A 24,587-nucleotide genomic window follows, 5' to 3' on the forward strand; every position below is an offset into this window, starting at 1 on the left:
AAAAAAGATTTTAATGATTATTATTATTAATAAATTATTAATAATAAAATTCAATAACTCTTGGAAAATGATTGCACAGACAGCACAATTAATTATATTATTGATTATTCACGTTACTAAATCATCTTTCGTTTTTCGAAAATTTCATACAAATAAATAAAAATATATAAAAGTTGAGTTTTTATTCTTCAAAATAAAAAACAAAAGTCGCTAAAAAAACAGCTATAATGTGTGTTTTTGGAGAAACAAACAAACAGCAATATTGAGTTGGCTTTTCTTCTCACAGAACGAAACTCTGAAGAAAGAAAATTAAATTCATAACGAACAAAAAAAAATCATAAAACAATAAAAAGAGAGAAGAAAGAAAAGGTTTAGAGAGAGAAAGAGAGAGACGACGATGGACGAAGTCTCTGCGAAACAAGTAAAGGTTTGACCCTCTCTCCAGCTTCGATCAAACCCGTTTCTTCCCTTTCTCCTCCACCTTCCCAAACACGCCCTAGTTTCCTAAACCTTTAAAATCACTTTCTATTCCATTCTAATTCTCCAAAGAAAAAAAAAACCTAACAACTTTTAAGTCTCCTTTTCCCATTTTACCCTTCCCATTCTCTTCTCTCAGATCCAAATCCAATTCAAATTTCAAACTGCAAAACCAGATCCCATGGGAAATTGCTGTGCTACCCCTGCTGTAACAGGCGAAGACACAACCAACAAGAAAACCAAAAAGCCCAAAAAGGAGAACCCCTTCGCCATCGACTACGGTTTCAACACCAACAAAACCTCAAGCTCAAAACTCACCGTTTTGAAGGATCCAACCGGGCGCGAAATCGAAGCGCGTTACGAGCTCGGTCGAGAGCTCGGCCGAGGTGAATTCGGCGTGACGTATCTTTGTACAGACAAGGAAACCGGAGAGGAGCTAGCGTGTAAGTCGATTTCGAAGAAGAAGCTTAGAACTGCTATTGATATTGAGGATGTTAGGAGGGAAGTTGAAATCATGAAGCATATGCCGCCGCATGGTAATATTGTTACGTTGAAGGATACTTATGAGGATGATAATGCTGTGCATCTTGTTATGGAGCTTTGTGAAGGTGGAGAGCTTTTTGATCGGATTGTTGCCAGGGGGCACTATACTGAACGCGCTGCGGCGGCGGTGACGAAAACTATTGTGGAAGTTGTTCAGGTTTTTGTTTCTATTTATGAATGATTCTCTTTGATTCGATCTAGTTTAAGTTTCTTTTTAATAAATTTAGTTAACTGATTTTGATCTTTTAGTGAAGTTGAATTGAAATGATTTTTGTGTTTGGTAGGATTTTTTTTTTTTAATTAAGTTAATTTAATTAATGGAGTTTACTTTGTTACTATGTTGTAGTGAAGAGCTGTTTTTGGAAAGTTTATATGGTTTTATATATTTGGAATATGATTATGTTATTAGGTGAACATTAAATGCATTTTCTGATTAGTTAAATTAGGATTTGGTTATGTGTAATTTGGTTTTCAGTTTCTTATGTTTTGTGAATCTCTGTGTAGCACAGACACATCTGAAAAAAGAAACTTCTGAAAAAAGGTGTCGACACTTGTGATTATGTTAAAATTATTCATTTTTTTTGGGTTTCGAAGTGTCGGTAATGTGTTTTGGGTGTTTGTGCTTTGATTATTTGGTTTTCATTTGCAATGATGATTTAGTGAGCTGGGATAATTCCGTCTTGAGAATATGATTATAATTATTTATTTTGTTGTTTGTTTTCAGATGTGCCATAAACATGGTGTGATGCATAGAGATCTAAAGCCTGAGAATTTTTTGTTTGCGAATAAGAAGGAAACAGCGCCTTTGAAAGCCATCGATTTTGGTTTGTCGGTGTTCTTTAAACCAGGTAAGAATTTTGGATGGTGATTAAGTTTGTAAAGTTGCTTGATTTTTATTGAATGATTGGGTTTCGTGGTTATACAATTGGCTTATAGTTTGCCATTTTATGCAGGGGAAAGATTTAATGAGATAGTTGGAAGTCCATATTACATGGCTCCGGAGGTATTGAAGAGAAATTATGGCCCGGAAGTAGATATCTGGAGTGCTGGAGTTATTCTATATATCTTACTTTGTGGTGTCCCTCCATTTTGGGCAGGTTGGTTTCGTCTTGTGATTCTGTGAATGATGTTTGATTGCTTCTTAGAGATCAAAATCTTAAATGGTTCAATTTTTCGTGCAACTATTGTTCTATAATATGCTTAAAGAAATTGTTGAAATAAAAATAGATGTATGTTCACTACATTGTTAAAAGAGAGAGAATTTTCCCACTTCACGCCAGAGTTATTCCAATTTCATCGTCATTATTTTGTTGTTTTTCTTTTATCTGCTTGATTAGTCTGATTTTCTAAATTTTGTCTCTCTTCCTCTTTTGTAAAATGAAGAAACTGAGCAAGGAGTTGCACAAGCAATTATACGATCTGTTGTCGATTTCAAAAGGGACCCATGGCCAAAAGTTTCGGATAATGCAAAAGATCTTGTGAAGAAGATGCTAAATCCTGACCCAAAACGACGACTTACTGCACAAGAAGTGTTGGGTAGGTAACAGGCAGTTCATATTCTGCAAGAAAATTGACATTATTTTTCTCTTTAAAATTTTCCACAGAAATGTTAAGATTGTAACATTTTTTGTTTATCAAATGCAGATCATCCATGGTTAGTACATGCAAAGAAAGCATCCAACGTTTCGTTAGGAGAAACGGTTAGAGCAAGGTTAAAGCAGTTTTCCGTAATGAACAAGCTAAAGAAAAGAGCTTTAAGGGTAATTTTCTTAACAATGTTTGAATGTTTCTCGGGGAATAAGCCCTAAAATATTTATCCTTTTGCCCATTTTCATGAGTTGTTCACTTTCTCTCTACAACTAATTTTTCTTTTGTGAACAGGTTATTGCCGAGCATTTGTCGGTAGAAGAAGCAGCAGGACTAAAAGAGGGATTCAAGCTTATGGATACAAGCAACAAAGGCAAGATCAACATTGATGAACTACGGATAGGATTGCATAAACTCGGCCATCAAATTCCAGATGCCGATGTCCAAATTCTTATGGAAGCTGTGAGTTTTATTTCCATCCTTTGTCTAGATTCTATTCTCCCAATTTGCATATACGTTGTGTTAAATTATTGCTTAACATACTCTCTTCATCTTCTAATGTTCGAGAGCTTCTGCTTTTACAGGGTGATGTAGACAGGGATGGGTACCTAGATTATGGGGAGTATGTTGCGATTTCAGTTCATTTGAGAAAGATGGGAAATGATGAACATCTTCACAAAGCCTTTGATTTCTTTGATCAGAACCAAACTGGGTATATTGAGATTGATGAGCTTCGCAATGCATTATCCGACGAAATTGAAGATACAAATAGTGAAGAGGTCATTAGTGCAATTATGCATGACGTGGATACGGATAAGGTTAGTTAGCCTATATTCACTTTCTAAATCATATTTCATCTTCTATTTTGTGGTCATGCTCGAAAGATAGTTTTTCCTTGTTTTATTCAACAAGTGGGGGATACATATTAGACAACTTTCCTGCATTCTTAAGTTTCTTCAGTTTCCTGTTTTATCTTTTGTACTTTGGAGGATACCTTCAAGAAAAGTCTTTATTTAACTCTAGTGATTTCTTGGAACCATATTTTGATCGTATCCGCCATGTGAATTGCAGGACGGAAAGATAAGTTATGAAGAGTTCGCGAACATGATGAAGGCCGGGACAGATTGGAGAAAGGCATCAAGGCAGTATTCGCGAGAGAGGTTTAATAGTCTGAGCCTTAAATTGATGAAGGACGGGTCATTACAATTAAACAACGAAAAACAATGACTGAAGATGAGGATTTTCTTTACAAAAATGCCAAAGTTTACTTATGGAAAAAGAAAACATGATAAAGAAGTCTATTATTATTATTATTTAATTTTTAACCTTCTCTACATTGTAATTCTTTCATCCAACACCACCCTATTTTTGGGTGAAAACAAGAAGAGGATGTTGGTCCCAGCAGTGATGCTATTGTTGTGTGTATGTGTTTGTAATTTTTTTTGGATTTGTTGAGGTTGTGCAAAGAAGACAAGGAGAGGGTGGGAGAGACTGGACATGTTTTCATTTCTGGTTGTAAATATTTCTAAATGATCATGCTTTATATTAACGTCACATTTTTAGGCAAAATTTGCCCTGTCATTTTATCTATTAATGCACTCTATTTTATCTCTTATATACTACGAATGAATGTTAATCTTTTGTTGCTTATATAATTTATCATAAATTAAGTTCGTTAGTAGAAAACGGTAACAGCTTCAGTATTTTCCTTCCCAACCACTTGTGTAAGAGTCTTGTTAATGTTGGTGCACAAAGAATAAAGATGTTGACGATAAAGAGAATAACGACGCAAAGATTAATGAGACATAATAAAGTTGTTGATTATAAATGATAGCTACTACAAGGCTATTTATACAAAAGAAAAAATCTTGCCACGTAGGCCCTAACAGACTAAACTTAGTGAACAACTTTAAGGTACAAACAATACAATACTAAGAAATACTAAAGTACCATTACTACTAAACAGCTAAGTTGATGAGATCTAGAAGGTAACATCTTCTGGTCAACACTATCTTCTGAGTAACCATCAGAAGATCAACCCGCATCAGAACTTCTGATGCTCATCTTCTGAATATTGAATTACTCTTCAATACCATCCCTTAACTCAAATTCTTCACTCAAAGCTGACAACGTCAATTCCATCCCTTAGGAACATGAATTGATCGGTCTTGATCGCCTTCGTCAGAACATCCGCCATCTGCTTCTGGGTGATGTAGTGCACAACTTCTAATGTTCCATTATGAACTTGGCTTCTCAAGAAATGATATTTAGTCTCAATATGCTTGCTTCTTCCATGTAACACCGGATTCTTGGCAAGATTGATTGCAGACTTGTTATCAATCATCAGCTTCAGAGGTTTCTTCACTTTAATCTTCAGATCTTCTAATAGATTCAGAAGCCACACAGCTTGACATGCAGCTACAGCGCCTGCGATGTACTCAGCTTCACAAGTTGATAGAGCAATAACAAGTTGCTTCTTGAAACTCCAAGAAATAGGACCTCCCAGAAACATAAACAAATATCCAGAAGTATTCCTTCTATCAACTCTGTCTCCACACCAATCAGAATCAGAGTAACTCAATAATTCTGATTCTTCCTTTCTCCCAGAAGGAAATAATATGCCATACTTCAAAGTTCCCTTGACATATCTCAAGATTCTGACAGTAGCTTGGTAATGGGACCACTTAGGTTTACTCATGAACCTACTAACTAATCCAACTGTGTAGCATATATCAGGCCTGGTATTGCACAAATACCTTAGAGAACCAACCAGTTGTTTGAAGACCGTAGCATCCACATCTTCACCTTCAGAATCAGAGTCCAACTTCTAATTCGTTTCTGACGGTGTAACAACAGCTTTGCAATTCTTCAGCTTGAATTTCTTCAGAAGTTCTAACTCATACTTCAGCTGATGCAGAATGATACCATCTTCTGAGTACAGAATCTCCATCCCTAGAAAATATGACATTTTCCCAAGATCTGTAATCTCAAACTCATTCATCAGCATCTTCTTGAACTTCATCAGATCTTCTGGACAACTCACTGTAAGCAATATGTCATCAACATAAAAACACAACAGAATCATATTGCTTCCAGAATGTTGCACATAGACTCTGAATGATAGAAAAACACTTAGAAAGGGGGTGGGGGGGGGGGGGGGGGGTTGAATAAGTGTAGAATTAAAAACTCTCAAGATAAAAAATGTTTGCACAAAGATTTTTATCCTGGTTCGTTGTTAACTAAACTACTCCAGTCCACCCCCTTGGAGTGATTTACCTCACCTGAGGATTTAATCCACTAATCAACCTTGATTACAATGGTTTTCCACTTAGAAACACTCTAAGTCTTCTAGAGTATTCTGCTCACACCTTGATCACTCTAGGAACCTTTTACAAGTTAATGTAAAACAAATTCTTACAAGAGTATTACAATGCTTCTTAATAAGTGTTAATCACAACTGTGATATTTCTCTTAAGATTCTAAGCTTAAATCTCACTAAGATATTACAATGAAGTGAGTTTGAAGATGAAGTTGGATAGTGTTATACCCCAAAATTTGCCCACATCTTTTTTCAAGAAAACTTCAATCTAAAAATTAAGAGTTTCATATAATCTTGGATTTTCATATCCTGATTTATGAATACTTGGTTTTTAGAATTTTTCTTACACGGTATTTTGGCTCGCTGTTGGATTTATTCTTACACAAACGCCAATTACTGTTTATCACTTCACACACGCTATTTATTTGATATTTATTTTCAGATAAATAGTACTGACGCAATTGGTACAAAGTTAAATCTTTTGCAGGCGCATAGTCCGGGGATTCAGACTATACTGGTAACAAGTAAATTATTGTTTTTTGTTTCCCACTAACTTTTGTACTATATTCCATTATCTTCAAAATCTTTTCCTTTCTTTTCAAATCTCTTCTTTCAAAAATCAAATCCTAACTTTATTCTATACATCTCTCTTTTTCCAACACTATCATACACTTTCTTCCAAATCTCACTTCCACTCAAATTCTCCTTTTGTACGGAATCACTTCATTCCCCAACGTCTCTATTTTCTTTTCATTCTATAAATACCTCTCATTTTTTCCATAAAATCTCATATCAAATTCTAACTCATCTCTCAAAATTTCTACCTCATATCTATTTTCTCTTCTTCCCTGACAAAAATGGCAAAGTGGATAGAGACACTGTCTCTTACAGTCATCACCATTGCTACGGTGATCATGTCCTTCTTCTGTCTGCATAGTCCTGAAGAGTGTGGACCTGCAATGGTTGTACTCCCAATCATCTACATGTTATTATTCATAGCATGGGTTATTAACCGTCATTCTTAAAGTTTGCCGCATCTCTTATTTTCTTAATGTACCGTTTAATCGTCGTATTATTCATTACAGTGTGTAATATTTGTACCGTCAGTATTAAATGTTGTACTATTTGCCGTACTGTAGCTTAATTATCCAGATAATATTTTGTGTGTTTTCTGCCAGTTAAATATTTATTTATTCTGTGCATTAAATGATTTTCAGGGTTATTATCGGTAATTTTGTTCGCATGCAGTACATATTATTTATTTACTACGTCTGTGTTTTACTAACCACTCATGTAAATAAATTTTCATAAACAAAAACAAAACAAAACAAAAACAAAAACAAAACAAAAACAAAACATTAACTTTGACTGTTGAAATTTCACTCTGAACAGTCAGTTGACAGTCAAACCGCAGACAGTGCAATTCTCCGTGTTTTGTACCATCAATCAAATCAAACTTTTGCATTCCAAAAATTCCAATATTTTTGTTCTAGAAGTCTTCTGAATATCACATGATTAGCAGAGACTCAGCACTGCACAAAAATCAGGTACGCTTAACTGTCTCCTACACAAACAGTCCCTAATCAGGGTTTATTGTTTTTTCAGGAGAAACAAGTTTTTGAGACCTCAAATGGATTCCATGGACCTCCATATATCTCAAAGTACCATCATACAAATTTTCAAACTTCAATTCACTCAGACGCACCGTCAGCAGCTCAAACAGTCAACAGACGACCCGTTTGACCAAAAAAGTCAACAGACAGTCAAAAATGATTTTTTTTGTCAAATTCCATATTTTGTCAAAGGATTCATCATTTGATCATTGGATGATCATGATTCATCAAGGAAAGATCAAAAATCAACAAAACCCTAAGATTCAAAATTAGGGTTTTCTCCTAAAAAGTCAACTGAACTTTGACTGGTCATAACTCTCTCATCCTTCATCCAAAAAATTCAAACCAAAGCTCATTTTGAAGGAAATTCAATTATCTTTCAAATGCAATTGGTTCCATGGTCATTGGATTCACCATTTGAAAAATATGAACCAAGACATTACAGGTCATTTTCAAAGTCAACAAAAAGACACTTTTTTCAAAAGGACACCCAAGGAGCATCAAAAATCATTTTGACATGAGACCAAAGACATTGGTTAGAGGACTCTTTGAGGTTTCGAAAAAGTGTAAGAACTCCTTCATATGACAAAAATGAGGGATTTACACCTTGTTGAAGTTGGCTAAATTTTGGGAAAATGCATAAAACCAACATTGCTCAAAAATGTATTTTTTCCAAATGGGGCCAAGTTTTCATAATCCAAACATCATTTCCATGATATAATGCGCCTCCCACGACCAAGACAAAGCCCACATCATTTTTATCCATTTTTGGTTTAATTTTATCACATATAAGATTAAATTTAAAAAGGAAAATGGAAGGATAATGCATAGCTTGAATTCTAAGCATGACTCATCAAAGAAATCTCAATTTTCTGCAGCATGAGGCAAGCCTAGGGCAAGAGGGTGGAAAGATCAAGCCAAGGTTGCTTGAATCTTAAGCTAAAAAGTCAAAAATTCAACAAAGACATAAATGCTTTCTAGCTTAGATTTTAAGCACTTCAATGCTTATATATAGGCTACAATACTTCAGTAATGAAGGGAGACAAGTTCAGAAACAAAGCCTTGCTTGTAACACACTTGTAATCACTTGAAACTTTTCAAAGAAATTCAAAATTCGAATTTTAATTTCTAGCTTGTTTCAGTTCAAATTAAACACTCAAATACAATCCTCAAGTATCATTGAACATATCCCAATCAATTGCAAGCCTTGAAACTCACTAAATCGAGCTACACAGGTCACAATTTGTTCAAATCTAAATCAACTCGTATCTGGTCATTCATGCATGTTTAACAAGATGTAGACATATATCTGAGTTTAGTTTGATATGTAGATCATTTCTGGAAACTTAATTGAAGTTTGGACACCTATACGAGGAACCACCATTTTAGGGTTCTTACTTTCAAATTTAGGGTTTTATGATCCATGCAAAATTACAAGTTCTAAATGGTACCATTAGAATCGCATGAACAATACGAACTGAACCATGGCATCGCGCCAGATTTATATTATTGTTTGCTCGTATTCGCTATTTTCAACAAGTGTAAAAGGTTGGAGTTTTCACACCACCTGCAAATGAAAGGTGTAAAAGCCCATCCTGAGGAAGAAGATGATGCGTGGCGTCCTCTGATTGGCTGGAGGGCGCGCGCGTGTTTTTTAAATTAATCTTGGATTCTGTGTTTTGCAGGTACATCACGTGCTATGGTCCCTCATGCTGGTGACCATCAGATCCGTCCACTCAACACATCCTACGTATCAAAATACGCCCACATATCATAGACCACATTTATCCACCACACCTGATCGTATCCTTTTATTTTTTTTATTTCTATTTTAATTTTCTTTGCAAAATTAATTAAAAATAGTTTCAAAAATCCAAAAAAATACACAAAAAATATTTTTAGACTTCTAAAATAATGTTTTATTTTCTGAAATAAAAATATTTTATTTTTCTTCATAATTTCAATATTTTGTATAATTAATTAGTATATATTTATATATTTGCTTTTTTAATTATTTTCAACCAATCAAAAATCATAAGAAAATTGTTCTTTATATAAAATATAGTTTATATATTATAGGCTAATTTTGTACATATTTTGAATAATTTTCTCTTTAAGTTTTAATTATTTGTGTAATTATTTGCATAATTATGTATTAATTAACTTAATAAACTTCAAATCAATTTCAAAAATCCCAAAAAAATTAGTTTTGTTTTAAAATTAATTAACAAGCATTTTGAACATATTTTGAACTTAATTTCTAGGTTTAAATTTTTATTTTCATCTTTTTTCTCATTTTAATTTAATTAATCATGCATTAAATATAATTAAAAACAAATCATAAAAAATCCAAAAAACATGCATTTCTCTATTTTATCTTATTGCAATTTAAAATTCCTAGATAAATGTATAGGTTGTCAAATTCATGTAAATAGGCTAGTTTACATTTCCCGCAAAATCGATGTAATAGCGTAGATTTACTTTCCGCATTTTACATTTCTGCATTTAAATTCCAGCACATATAAAACTGCGTGTATGTCAAAGATAAAATTGAATCGTTAGATCACTAAACTTCAAAGATAAATACCTGAATCCAAACACAATCACATTTGCACCTCTTAGGGTAATCCCTTTCTCATTCTTTTCAAAATCAAAATCAAATTCTACTGTTTCAAATGCAAAATCGAACTTTCGTTTACATCCGGTGAAAGGATAGATTTTTAAAGGAAATAGGATAAGACCTTATAACTTGGGGTAAACCTCCTAATTTTCTTGCTCAAATCAAAACAAACAAATCTCTCTTATACTGTTGTTTTCTAAAATAAACTTTCAAAAAAGACAATACTTTGTATATATCCAAACGAGGATCATTACGAAGTTAACGTTCTTTTCAAAACATCTTTCGAAAGATAAAACACTTTGTATACATCCACACAAGGATCATTACAAAGTCAATTTACAAAAGTATTTGGAGCCACATACAAGCATTTCAAAGCAATTTCAAAGCAATTCAAAAGAAGTGAGCTAAGCAAATTAAAGAGCCCATGGATAACCATGGATACAAAGGGTGCTAATACCTTCCCTTTGTATAACCAACCCCCTTAACCAGAATTTCTTAACGGTCTTTTTCTGTTTCTTTTATAAACCTTTCCTTAATTGGATAAAATAAAAGTCGGTGGAGACTCTCTGATTATCAAAAACACAAAAGCAGAAAAAAAGAGTCAGTTCGCATATCTCTTCGTAAGAGGTATGATGAAACCGAGTGCGCAGAGCAGTGCATGACAGATAGCTTTTAATTTCAGCAGAGTTTCAGCAAGTTTGAAAGATTGTTCGTAAATTGGTAACCTTGCTTCTGATCAGAACTTCACTATTTATAGGCGTTTTGAGAAGATGACCGTTGGGAGCATTTAATGCGTTGCGTGATCCGTACAACATTGCATTTAATGTTTCACTCTTTTGTCAACTACCTCGAGCCTTGCTTTTGCTGCGTCTACTGACTTTGCCGTTAATAGCTTCTAACGTTCCTTTTGTCAGTCAGCGTAGCCTGCCATTTTGTACTTGCTTCTGATTTGATGTTTGTAGATACAACATTTGAATATCATCAGAGTCCAACAGCTTGGTGCAGAGCATCTTCTTGTCTTCTGACCTTGAAGTGCTTCTAGCGTGATACCATGAGAACTTCAGTGCTTCTGCTTCTGATCTCAAGTTCTTCTGATGCTTCAATAGACCATGTTCTAATTCTGCTTGACCATCTTCTGATGTCTTGCCAGAGCATGTTCTGATGTTGCATGCTGAACCTTCTGAGTCAGTGCTTCTTGCGCTGATTTTGTGCATACTCTTTATATGTTTCCTGAAATGGAAGTTGCATAGGATTAGAGTACCACATTATCTCATACAAAATTCATATACATTGTTATCATCAAAACTAAGAATATTGATCAGAACAATTCTTGTTCTAACAATCTCCCCCTTTTTGATGATGACAAAAACATATATAATTGATATGAATTTGTAATCAGAATAACAGACGGCTAAAGACAATTCCACAATTATAGCATAAGCATATAATCATAGTGTGTGAATGTGTCTCCCCCTGAGATTAACAATCTCCCCCTGAGATGAGTAATCTCCCCCCTGAAATAAATACTGGTAGAAATTTATAAATGAAGGACTTCCCTGAGTATTTTCCATTTCAGTTGAGACGTTCACATAAGCCTAGAACTTCAGAATATTCAGAGCTTCTGCTTCTTGCTTCCATAGGACAGCTTCAGAGCTTTGAATTTCTTCTTGAATCATTGCATGCTGCTTGATTGAATCAGAACATTCTTGAATGTATCCGAGCGCTATCAGAGCATATCTACATCCTGAAATGTTTCAAAACAAACTAGACAACAAAAGTCAGAGCATGAATGAATCAGAACATATAATATGTATCAGAGCATATAGAATGCATCAGAACATAAAATATGTATCAGAGCACATAAAAAAATGCATCAGAACATATAAGGAATAAGAATGTGTTGAAGCATATTCTATCACAAGAATATCAGAACATTCTTCCTTCTTGCTTCTGATGTTGAAGCTTCACAGCACTCAGTTTGCTTCAATTTCCATGAGTATGTTTCTTTACAGAATTGCTTTTGCTCATGTCTTTGCTTCTTATGTTGAGCTTTTTCAGAATATCTTCAATCCTGCAAAAATTCTCAAAGACATAAAACTTGCACATTTTGTTAGAAATTTTGAGACTTAATCCCAGTAACTGATATAATAAATCAAATCAATTATCACATTTTCTCCCCCTTTTTGTCATAACATCAAAAAGCATAAAAGATTCAGATGAAAAACAAATTGAGAGAAAACAAATAAGATTGCATTGATTGTCAGAAGATACAACACAAGAAGAAGCAGATGCAAGAAAGACAGATGCAAGAAACAAGAAAACACACTAAGACCAAAGGACTGCACACTAGCCTAACTTAGAAACAATATGGGCTAGGATGCTTCGAATCTCAGAAGTGCTTTCAGTCTACATCTTCATGAAGGAGCGGAACTCTTCATGAGTGTCTTCATGCTTGTCTAAGAGAGAAGCTTGGTCAGCTTGATTCTTCTGAAGCATCTCCAAAGTCTTCTCCAGACGAGAAGATTCACCACCAGCATTCAGTGGAAAGGCATTCTCAACAGAAGCTTCTACCATGAGAACATCATCTTGATTTTCCTCAACAGGAACATTCTCAGCAGGATGTGTCTCAGCATCAGCTTCTTCCATAGAAGCATCTTCTCCATACACAGGAGCAGGAAGATCAAAATCTCCATTCTCAAGGGCTTGAAGAATGGCAGCTAGATTCCTTCGAGGAGTGGGAGCATCAACTTCTGGAGGGTAGACAACCTATGGAATGACCATATTTGGGGCCTTCTCAGAAGGATTCTCCCTTAGAAAGTCGAACAGCCACTTGAAATCTCCAGTCAGAACCGAAGACTTGGGCTTCCATACAACAATTTCCCAAAAATGTGCTTCTTGTACAAGTTTGTCTTCCAACTCATCAACAAACTCCTTCTCTTCAAGAGACCTCCAGTCCCGGATAGGATGATAGTACCTACCACCATCAACTTCCAGACGATAACCAGAAGAACCAGGTGCTTCAGCCACACATCTTCTCTGGATATTCATAGAATCGAACTGAAAATCCCTTCTAAAGAGTCTCCATATCCTCCTAGTAGCAGCTTGATCCAGCTTGGAGTCATAAGCAGCTCTTAAGGCTTCCATCCTCCTTCTGAAGCTAAGCTTAAACAGCTCAAAATCTATGTCAATAGGAGGTTCAGGAGGATTGAAGGTGAATCTGTAGTCAGGGTACAAAAGGCAATAGGGTTTGGATTTTTTGGAGGGTAAGGGATGAGATAGAGACGGTGTAGAAACAGGGGTGAAGGTTGAGGAAGATGGAATATCAAAGGGTGTTGGGGGAAAGATATTTAGTGGTTCAGGGTTCAGAACTTGTGTAGAAGGAGGTGGTTGGGAACTGTTTGGGATGGAGAAGGTATTATGGGGTTCAGAAGAAGGAGGCTTGATCTGAGAGGAATGAGAAGCTCTCAAGGCACGAAGATAATCCCTAATGCGCTTCTCTTGATACTCTTTGGAATTAACCTTGTGAGGATCATAGGACTCCTTTGGCTTCTTGGTTGCCTTTGATTCTGCTTCTGAAGCTTTTCTTTTTAATCTCTTTTCTTTCTTCTTCTGTTCTTTCTTCTTTAACTCAGCCAATGATGGAAGAGTTCTTCCTCTGATCCATGCAGGATCAACAAAAGATTGATCAATTACACATGTCTTCAAATAACGCTTAATAGACTTGTGTAGCTCTTCCTTGAACAGTTGTGAGAAGTTCTCGACAGGAGATCTTCTGGTCAGAATATCTGGAAATATTCTTGGATCAGAAGTTACCTTCTCAATCAGAAGCATCCTTTGTAAATCAAAAGCAGTCAGAACATGTCCTTGACCGACAAAAAAGAACTTTGGCGTACCAACAGCTCTCAGAACATCCATCAAATCACTTTCCACCAAAATATCTGAGATCATTCTAGCCAGAGGAATGGTGTTCTTCTTGAAATCAAGAAACTTCTTGCGTTCTTCATCTCTTGATTCTTCAATATTTGTTTTCAAATGTTGAAATAGAATTGTTGAGAGAGAAATTTGAGTACCTTTCCCAATGCAGAAGAGAGCATACTTCTGATCTTGATTCACATATGTAGCAGTAAAAGACCTCTTTCTGGGATAAAGAGTTCCCAGAAGAATTTCAGCCCATACTCTGTAGAACGGCTTCAGCAATGTAGTTTGATTTGGTGAAGCTTTGAAGGCAGATAATTCTTCATCAACTTCTTCCCAAGCAACTCTACCAAGGAGAACACAAGTGACTCCTTCTGAATCATCAAGACCATACAGCGTTCTAATCATCTTTTCAGTTACAACAACTTCATGCCCTAGAACAAAAGAGATGATAGCAGTTGGAGTAACTGTTGCATGCGTCCATAAATCCATCACCAAGTGAGGATAAACGGGTCCAACCAGTCTCTCAAAGTATTTTGACCATCCTTGAATCAACATCGTATCTTTGACGTTGAATCCGTGTTCCAAAAGACTTTCAAAGTCCACCATTGTTTCTGTTAAAACTTCCAGTTCTCCATTCGAAATAGAACAGGTCTTCAATGGACAATAACCAAACTTGCGTTGAACACAATGTGCAGAAGACATTTCAAGTTCCAGACTTGAAGAAGAAATCATGAAGAGATTCTGAGATTCGGTTAGAATTAGGGTTTATGCAACAAGGAGGGAAAAAGAGAGAGATGAACGAAATAGGTAATGAATGTATAAGGAATGTAAATAGATGAATTAATATGAAGATGAGTTTATATAGGGACGAATTTGAAATGAAATGCAATGAATTTATGGAAATGAATAGTTACAAAATCAAGGAAAATCAAATGCATTTAATGAGGAATGACGTTAGGAGAGAAAGCGTTGATCAGTGCATTTTGATGCACATTCCTCTTCGGTTGTACTTATACATTTCCATGGTTTGCTTGTCTTATTTTTGTATTTTATAATGTTTTTATATTTTAAATTATTTTTATTGTTATTTGATTTTCGTATTTATTTTTCAGCTTTAGCAGTCTGCACGGAAACGATCATAACCGGAGTTCCGGGAGTCCAACTGAGGCGTTCTAATAATCGCCGGAAAGCTAAAAGAAAGAGCTACAACTTTTATGTTGGAGTCAAAGTCAGAACCGGAAACTATATTTCCCAGAATTGCCTTTGAAGCTGCAACACTATTTTATTTTCAGTTTTTGGGTCGTTTAGTAGTGGGCCTGGTTTTGTCATTCGACCCAGTTGGGTCATAAACGTCTTTTGGCTGATTCCTAATAGGTCTAGCAGCCGTGTTACTGTTTATCACGTTTTACTATTCATAATTTTGTTTCCACTCTTTTGCTCTGTACGCTTGAATGGAGAACTAAACATCCAGAGTCGATCTACTGTAATCGAATTCCAAAAGCTTTGAGGTTTTTATTTTATCAATTCAATTTCGTTTCTCTTTCAATTATATTCTATGAATTTGCATTTGCTTAATCTGTTATTTCGTGGAATATTTTGATTAATTTCGTATGATTGTATTCCTAACTGTTAATCGTTGTTTACGTTGCTTCGTCGTTAAATTGCGTTTCTATATCGTGTTTGCTTAATTCGCGATTGTATTAATCCGTTTGCTTAATTCGGAATAGGAATCCAATCTGTTTAATATCTTTTGCGCTTGTCAATTGATATTGAAATGGAATAGAGATCGAAGCCGCTTAGGGAATTGGTAAGGTAGAAACCCATGATAAGCCGGAACCGAAAACAGTAGATTGGCTTAATTTTATAATCACTTTTTCAAAACAACTTATTTCATTAATCGCTTTTGATAATCATTTTTTCTATAATTCGAACCTAAACCAACCCCCCTAAATCGATTTACCTTTGGTTAATAATCAACGAGAATCCTTGTGATACGATACGCGAGTCACTTGTCGCTTTCTACGGTTTTATTTAAAACTACTCGTTTTTGATCCGCGCGCGACAGTGGATCAAATTGGCGCCGTTGCCGGGGTTTCTTGTTGTTATTAACTGATATTAGTGTCATAGGTTTAGTGTTCTCGTGTTTAGGCCGTAGTTTCCTCTCGGTTTTGGCCAATCCGCGTTTAGAGTCGAAAAATTCAGTTTTTGAAAAACTCGTGTTCGATTGTAAAAAGTTTTTGCCTACTGGAAGTAGAAAAATCGTGCGAAAAAATCCAAAATTGCCAAATTCATCGTTTTTCTATTTTTAAAGAATTTTTTACTGTTTTCATAGAGTCGAAAAAATCCAAAAAAATTCTCAAAATTCTTATTTCATCTAATTAGATTAAATTTTGTGTTTTTATATTTTTCTGAACTTATTTTAACCGTGTTCCTTCATTCTATTTGTTTATGGCTGTTATAGGACATTGTTGGCATTTTCGCATTTGTTGCTGCATTGCTTAATTGATTTTGATTCTGAACTTGATTTTGATAACATGGTTGATCAAAGAACACTAAGGCAGCTAGCTACGCTTGATGTTAATTATAATGGTTTATATATTGAATATGCTGATGTTGTTGTTCCTTTTGAATTGAAATCTGGTTTAATACACTTGTTGCCAAGGTTTAATGGTCTTGCAGGTGAGGATCCACATAAGCATCTAAAGGAATTCCAGATTGTTTGTTCTACATTATTGAGACCTAAAGGAATAACAGAAGACCATATCAAGCTGAGAGTCTTCCCGTTCTCACTTCAAGGTGCTGCAAAAGATTGGTTATACTACCTTGAGCCGAACTCTGTTACAAGCTGGAATGATCTCAAAAAAGTGTTCTTAGAAAGATTCTTCCCTCCCCAAGTTACCAATTTTGCATCTTCCGGACCTTCACTAGAGGACCTTGTCAAGCAAATGGCTATGAATAATCTCCAGTATCAACAACAAATAGATTCTACTCTTCAAACTTTGCAAACACAGATTGGACAGCTTGCCACTTTGATGAATGCCATGCAGCAAGCTCAAGGATCAAACCAACAACGCTTGGAAGAGTATTCTGTTTTTCAAATAGAGTTGCTTTCTGAAAATGTTGATGATACTTGTACTGATTTGTTTGCAGATGATTTTCCATCATTGTTTGGTTTTGATGATGTTTACTCTTGTGATGTTTGTACTGACACTAATATTTGCTCTGTTTGTGCTGAAATTGAGCTTGCCTTGCAAAATGATATTCTTACTGCAGATGAGGTTGCAAATGAAGTTGTTCATGTAGATGAAGCTCTCGACACCCCGGCTGCCCGGATCAAACTATCCATTGAACAACCACCTTCCCGGGAGCTGAAACGAATTCCTCAAAATCTTAAATATGCTTATTTAGAGATGAATGAAAAACTTTCGGTTATAATTTCTTCTAAACTTTATTTTGATCAAGAAAGTAAGTTTTTGCAGGTTTTGAAGAAGCATAACAAAGGAATTGGATGGGCCTTGGATGACATTTATGATATTAGTTCGTCCATGTGTGTGCATAGGATCTCACTTGAAGATGTAGCAAAAGTAGTGAGGCAGCCCCATAACCTTTGGTTCCTTGATGTTGTGAAAGATGAGAGCACCTTCACGTGCCCATTTGACACTTTTACTTTTAGAAGAACATTCTTTGATCCTGGAATAAAAGGCGAAGGAGCTAAACCACTTTTTAAGGACGATGAGCATTACCGAAAGCTACTCCATGAGAGCCCCACTTTGGAAGAAGAGAATATAGAAGACCTCTCTTTGGGAAAGGCAGCTTATGTGATCACTTATCCTCCTTGACTACTCGGGTGTGTTCTTTCCTTTCTCTCACTCTTATTTTATATTAATGTTCTTTCATTAAGGACAATGTATGTCTTAAGTGTGGGGGAGAGAATCATTTATTTGTTTTGTTTTCTTTCAATTTTTTGTTTTGTTTTTGTTTTGATTTCAACCAATAAAAAATCATCTTCTTGAAAGTTTTAGGCTATAGACTGATTTGAGTCGAGTTTGCGGAGACTTGGGAAAAATTCACAAGATCGATATCGTTTTAACACCGTAAGTCTCCTGCATATGGAAATTGATTTGAATTTTTTATTATGTTTTAGCCTTAAATTCCCATTCTCTGACAGCTCTTGAGTAGTTTATTTCAGCAGTCGGCACCATCTCTCACACACTTTACGCAGGGAAGCCGATGAATATAAGTGAATGTTCAGAAAAAGAAAAGAAAAAAAGAGAAAAGAAAAAGGTAATACACCTTCTAAGTTTGGTGATCCTCACCCGGTCACTTAACCCAACGGTTGTGTAATCTTCAAAAAAAAAAAGTTTTCAAAACTCTTTGTTTGTTGGTTCAGCGGTTTCTGGTGCTGAACTTGGTAGGGAGGATTACGGTCCAATCCCCCGCAACTACATCTGAGTAAGCAAAGGGTTATGCCATGCAAGTACCGGAATCCCGTGAAAAAGGATCAGAGTCACTAACCGGTCGTCCTGCTATAAGTGTGTGGAGATAACGGGCTTAATGTGATTGCGTCTGAATGAAAAAGAGCAAAAAGGATGAGTAAGTTAGGCTATGGTATAATAATATGATTTGAATTGGTTTGTGTATTTAGGAGGCTTATGTCTGCATATTTGTGGTTAGTATTCTTACGATGTCCTTAGTGTGCAAGATTAGTACCTGTCGATGCAAACTTACCCGAAGAAGATTGGTAGCCTAGGATGAGTAATTGTTGATGTATTTCTGCTTTCTTTGTTTTGTTTTTCATTTTGCTCGGAGTGAAAAAGTTCAAGTGTGGGGGAATTTGATCAGTGCATTTTGATGCACATTCCTCTACGGTTGTACTTATACATTTCCATGGTTTGCTTGTCTTATTTTTGTATTTTATAATGTTTTTATATTTTAAATTATTTTTATTGTTATTTGATTTTCGTATTTATTTTTCAGCTTTAGCAGTCTGCACGGAAACGATCATAACTGGAGTTCCGGGAGTCCAATTGAGGCGTTCTAATAATCGCCGGAAAGCTAAGAGAAAGAGCTACAACTTTTATTTGGAGTCAAAGTCAGAATCAGAACCTATATTTCCCAGAATTGCGTTAGAAGCTGCAGCACTATTTTATTTTCAGTTTTTGGGTCGTTTAGTAGTGGGCCTGGTTTTGTCATTCGACCCAGTTGGGTCATAAACGTCTTTTGGCTGATTCCTAATAGGTCTAGAAGCCGTGTTACTGTTTATCACGTTTTACTATTCATAATTTTGTTTCCACTCTTTTGCTCTGTACGCTTGAATGGAGAACTAAACATCCAGAGTCGATCTACTGTAATCGAATTCCAAAAGCTTTGAGGTTTTTATTTTATCAATTCAATTTCGTTTCTCTTTCAATTATATTCTATGAATTTGCATTTGCTTAATCTGTTATTTCGTGGAATATTTTGATTAATTTCGTATGATTGTATTCCTAACTGTTAATCGTTGTTTACGTCGCTTCGTCGTTAAATTGCGTTTCTATATCGTGTTTGCTTAATTCGCGATTGTATTAATCCGTTTGCTTAATTCGGAATAGGAATCCAACCTGTTTAATATCTTTTGCGCTTGTCAATTGATATTGAAATCGAATAGAGATCGAAGCCGCTTAGGGAATTGGTAAGGTAGAAACCCATGATAAGCCGGAACCGAAAACAGTAGATTGGCTTAATTTTATAATCACTTTTTCAAAACAACTTATTTCATTAATCGCTTTTGATAATCATTTTTTCTATAATTCGAACCTAAACCAACCCCCCTAAATCGATTTACTTTTGGTTAATAATCAACGAGAATCCTTGTGATACGATACACGAGTCACTTGTCGCTTTCTACGGTTTTATTTAAAACTACTCGTTTTTGATCCGCGCGCGACAGCGGATCAAGCGTGAATTTTAAATGATTTGCACAGTTACCTAGGGCGGCGTCTCATTAGCTACACGCGTGCTTGTCCAAATAGAGTGAACACGTGTTCAACATCTAGAAAGTTGGTGACAGCTGTTTTGTTTTAAAAGAACTTCTGAATCAACTTAGATAATGAAACGTTAGTGATAACAGAATCAGAACTTCTAATTGATTAACATCACAACTTCTTATAATAAGATAAAATAGAGCAAAGTAATTTCAGAACTAATCCATACGTCAGAACTTCTCATCTTTTCATTCTGGGCACAAATCCATACTGATATTCTTCAGAATGAACTTAAACCTATCTTCAGCAAGGGGTTTAGTAAAGATATCAGCCCATTGATGGTCTGTATCCACGAAGTTTAAAGAAAGAACACCCTTCTGAACATAGTCCCTTATGAAATGATGTTTAATCTCAATATGTTTAGCTTTGGAATGTAAGATTGGATTCTTAGATAAACATATAGCAGAAGTATTATCACAGAAGATAGGAATGTTACTCTCATATATCTGGTAATCTTCTAACTGACTCTTCATCCAGAGCATCTGTGTACTACATCCAGCAGCAGCAACATATTCTGCTTCTGTTGTAGAGAGGGCAATAGTAGCTTGCTTCTTGCTGTACCAGGAGATCAGATGACTTCCAAGAAATTGACAACTTCCAGAAGTACTCTTTCTTTCAATTCTATCTCCAACGTAATCAACATCACAATATCCTACTAAGTTGTACTCTTTAGATCTTCTGTAGACTAAACCAACGTTAGTAGTACCTTTCAGATACCTCAGAATTCTCTTAACAGGTGTTAAGTGAGATTCTCTAGGATCTGATTGGAATCTTGCACACAGACAAACACTGAATAAAATATCAGGTCTAGAAGTAGTAAGATATAGAAGAGACCCAATCATACCTCTGTACAACTTCTGATCTACCTTCTTACTTACCTCATCCTTACCTAAGATACACGTTGGGTGCATAGGAGTTTTTGCTTCTTTGCTTTCAGAAAGATTAAACTTCTTCAGAAGTTCTTTCACATACTTGGTTTGGTGAACATATGTTCCTTCTGATGTTTGATTGATTTGAATCCCAAGAAAGTATTTTAGTTCTCCCATCATGCTCATTTCAAACTCAGCCTGCATAGACTTAGCAAACTCCTTCCCAAGTGTAGCACTAGTTGTTCCAAAGATAATATCATCAACATAAATTTGACAAATTAAAATATCCTTTTTAAAGGTTTTACAAAAGAGAGTAGTATCCACTTTTCCTCTAGTGAAACCGTTATCCAGAAGGAAAGAACTTAATCTTTCATACCAAGCTCTAGGAGCTTGCTTAAATCCGTATAATGACTTCTTTAGTTTAATAACATGTTCTGGAGACTTAACATCCTCAAAACTAGGAGGTTGGTGGACATAGACTTCTTCATCTATATAACCATTTAAGAAGGCACTCTTAACATCCATCAGATATAGAGTGATGTTATGTTGAGTGGCAAAAGAAATTAATAGACGAATAGATTCTAACCTGGCCACTGGTGCAAAGGTTTCTGTATAGTCAATACCTTCTTGCTGACTATAGCCCTGAGCCACCAGTATGGCTTTGTATCTTACCACTTCTCCCTTTTCACTTAGCTTGTTTCTGAAGACCCACTTTGTACCAATGATGTTGAATCCTTTTGGTCTAGGAACAAGATCCCATACATCATTCCTTGTAAACTGATTTAGTTCTTCTTGCATGGCAATTATCCAGTCTTCATCTTCTAGAGCTTGATCAACAGAAGTTGGCTCAATCAAAGAAACAAGACCTAACTGACATTCTGCATTGTTCTTAAGGAATGCTCTTGTTCTGATAGGATCATCCTTCTTTCCAAGAATGACATCTTCTGAGTGAGCAGAGATGAGTCTAGAAGATCTTCTGACTGTTGGCTCTTCAGAAATTATGAGATTCTCTAAAGATGCAGCAACTTGATCTTCTGATCCTTTGCTTCTTAGATCTTCAGCTTCTGAAATTTTTCTTCTTGGTTCTTCAGCTTCTGAAATTGAGATATCTATATCTGCAAAATTCTCAAACTGCTTTGGCTTTTCAAGACCAAGCTTATCATCAAATCTAATATTGATTGATTCTTCTACAACCAATGTTTCAGTATTGTATACTCTGTAGCCTTTAGAGCGTTCAGAATATCCAAGAAGGAAACACTTCTGTGCCTTAGAATCAAACTTACCAAGATGATCTTTAGTATTCAGAATGAAACAAACACATCTAAAAGGATGAAAATATGAAATGTTGGGCTTTCTGTTCTTCCACAATTCATAAGGAGTCTTATTAAGAATAGGTCTTATAGAGATTCTATTATGAATATAGCATGCAGTGTTTATTGCTTCTGCCTAGAAATGCTTAGCCATATTAGTTTCATTGATCATGGTTCTGGCCATTTCTTGTAGAGTCCTATTCTTTTGTTCTACAACTCCATTTTGCTGTGGAGTTCTAGAACAAGAGAAATCATGGGCAATACCATTTTCTTTGAAGAAATCCTCAAAGAATCTGTTCTCAAATTCACCACCATGATCACTTCTGACCTTTATAATTTTACACTCTTTCTCAGATTGAATCTGAGTGCAGAATTCAAAGAACACTGAATGAGACTCATCCATGTGTTTCAAGAACTTTACCCATGTGCAACGGCTATAATCATCAACGATGACTAATCCATATTTCTTCCCTCTGACAGATGCTGTTTTGACTGGGCCAAACAGATCAATGTGCAGAAGTTCTAGCGGCCTCGAGGAAGAAACAACATTCTTAGACTTGAATGCAGGTTTGGAGAACTTGCCCTTCTGACATGCTTCACAAAGAGAATCTGATTTATATTTCAGATTAGGGAGTCCTCTGACCAGATTTAGTTTGTTAATCTAAGAAATCTTTCTCAAACTAGCATGGCCTAATCTTCTGTGACAGACCCATTGCTCTTCGGTAACAGACATAAGACAATTTACCTTCTGATTCTTAAGATCTTGAAGATCAGTCTTGTAAATGTTGTTCTTTCTTTTGCCTGTAAATAGGATTGAGCCATCCTTCTGACTTACGACCTTGCAAGACTTTTGATTAAAGATTATGTCATAACCATTGTCACTTAATTGACTTATGGACAACAAGTTATGAGCTAATCCATCTACCAGAAGAACATTAGTTATAGAAGGAGAGTTACTAGAATTTATGGTTCCTGAGCCAATTATCTTGCCCTTCTGATCTCCTCCGAACTTAACTTCTCCTGCAGATTTAAGCACCAGGTCTTGGAACATAGACCTTCTTCCCGTCATGTGTCGAGAGCACCCAAAGTCCAAGTACCATGACATGTTTTCCTTTGTCTTCTTTACAACCAAGGATATCTGCTATAGGAATAATCTTTTCCTTAGGTATCCACATTTTCTTAGGTCCTTTCTTGTTAGTTCTCCTCAAGTTCTGATTGAACTTGGGTTTAGCATTATAAAAAACAGGAGGAACAACATGGTAATCCTTATTCTGAGTTACATGATATTTTCTAGATCATGTCACATGCTTCTTAGTGTGTGTAATGTGAAAGCTTTTGACATGTGATGTTAGCCTAATATCATGGGAGTGGCCATACTTGAACTGATCATACAATGGCTTGTATGTGATTTTCATATCATCTACGGGTTCAAGTTTGTATGGGGTATTACCCTCATAACCAATGCCGAATCTCTTGTTTCCAGAAACAAAATATATCATAGAAGCAAGATTTCTTCTGCCAATACTTCTAGATAAGAACTTTCTGAAACTCAAGTCATATTCTTTCAGAATATGGTTCAGACTAGGAATGGACTTTCCTGAGTCAGAAGGAGATCCAACATCTTTGGATAGTTTTAAAACCTTTTCCTTTAGTTCAGAATTTTCCACTTCCAGCTTCTTAGTTTCAGATACAAACAGCTTTTTCAGCTTCTTGTATTTGATACTAATCTGAGCCTTGAGTTCTAGCATCTCAGTTAGACTGGAAACTAACTCTTCTCTAGATAGTTCAGAAAATACCTCTTCAGAATCTGATTCTGATGTAGATTCTGATCCATCATCAACAGTGGCCATCAGCGCAATGTTTGCTTGCTCGCCTTCAGATTCTGATTCTAATTCTGATGAATCTGAATCATCCAAGTTGCCATAAGACCTTTCTTCTTATGAAACTTCTTCTTGGGTTTCTCCTTCTGAAGCTTTGGAAATTCACTCTTGTAGTGTCCAGGCTCATTGCACTCAAAGCAGGTGACCTTCTTCTTGTCATATCTTCTGCTTCCGGAAGATTCTCCTTTTTCAAACTTCTTAGAACTTTTGAAGTTCTTGAAATTCCTTTGTTTTCTCTTCCAAAGTTGGCTTACCCTTCTGGAGATCATGGACAGTTCGTCTTCTTCTTCTGATTCTTCAGAATCTTCTTCTTCTTTTGCCTGAAAAGCGTTAGTGTATTTTTTTTAATTAGATTTTAATGCAATAGACTTACATTTCTTCTGAGGTTCATTAGCGTCTAGCTCAATTTCATGACTTCTCAGGGCGCT

At 35.7% G+C, this 24,587-nt stretch overlaps 1 protein-coding gene across 1 annotated transcript; it reads left to right on the forward strand.

Moving 5' to 3' along the window:
• The first annotated feature begins 282 nt into the window (after positions 1 to 282).
• LOC131610355 (calcium-dependent protein kinase 32-like) lies at positions 283 to 4,176 on the forward strand. The gene is made up of 8 exons (XM_058882274.1): positions 283 to 1,177; positions 1,745 to 1,868; positions 1,974 to 2,117; positions 2,404 to 2,556; positions 2,665 to 2,780; positions 2,902 to 3,069; positions 3,192 to 3,425; positions 3,679 to 4,176. The coding sequence occupies exons 1-8, from the start codon at positions 659 to 661 to the stop codon at positions 3,832 to 3,834; spliced, it is 1,614 nt and encodes a 537-aa protein (XP_058738257.1). The 5' UTR covers positions 283 to 658; the 3' UTR covers positions 3,835 to 4,176.
• Positions 4,177 to 24,587: the final 20,411 nt, after the last annotated feature.

The sequence above is a fragment of the Vicia villosa genome, linkage group LG6 (assembly GCF_029867415.1).
Source record: "Vicia villosa cultivar HV-30 ecotype Madison, WI linkage group LG6, Vvil1.0, whole genome shotgun sequence".
In the NCBI taxonomy this organism is placed as follows: Eukaryota; Viridiplantae; Streptophyta; class Magnoliopsida; order Fabales; family Fabaceae; genus Vicia; species Vicia villosa.

Coding starts and splice junctions, on each gene's coding strand:
- LOC131610355 (XM_058882274.1), top strand. CDS start 659: ATGGGAAATTGCTGTGCTACCCCTGCTGTAACAGGCGAAGACACAACC. Junction 2,118..2,403: donor TGTCCCTCCATTTTGGGCAG/GTTGGTTTCGTC, acceptor TGTAAAATGAAG/AAACTGAGCAAGGAGTTGCA. Junction 3,070..3,191: donor TCCAAATTCTTATGGAAGCT/GTGAGTTTTATT, acceptor CTGCTTTTACAG/GGTGATGTAGACAGGGATGG.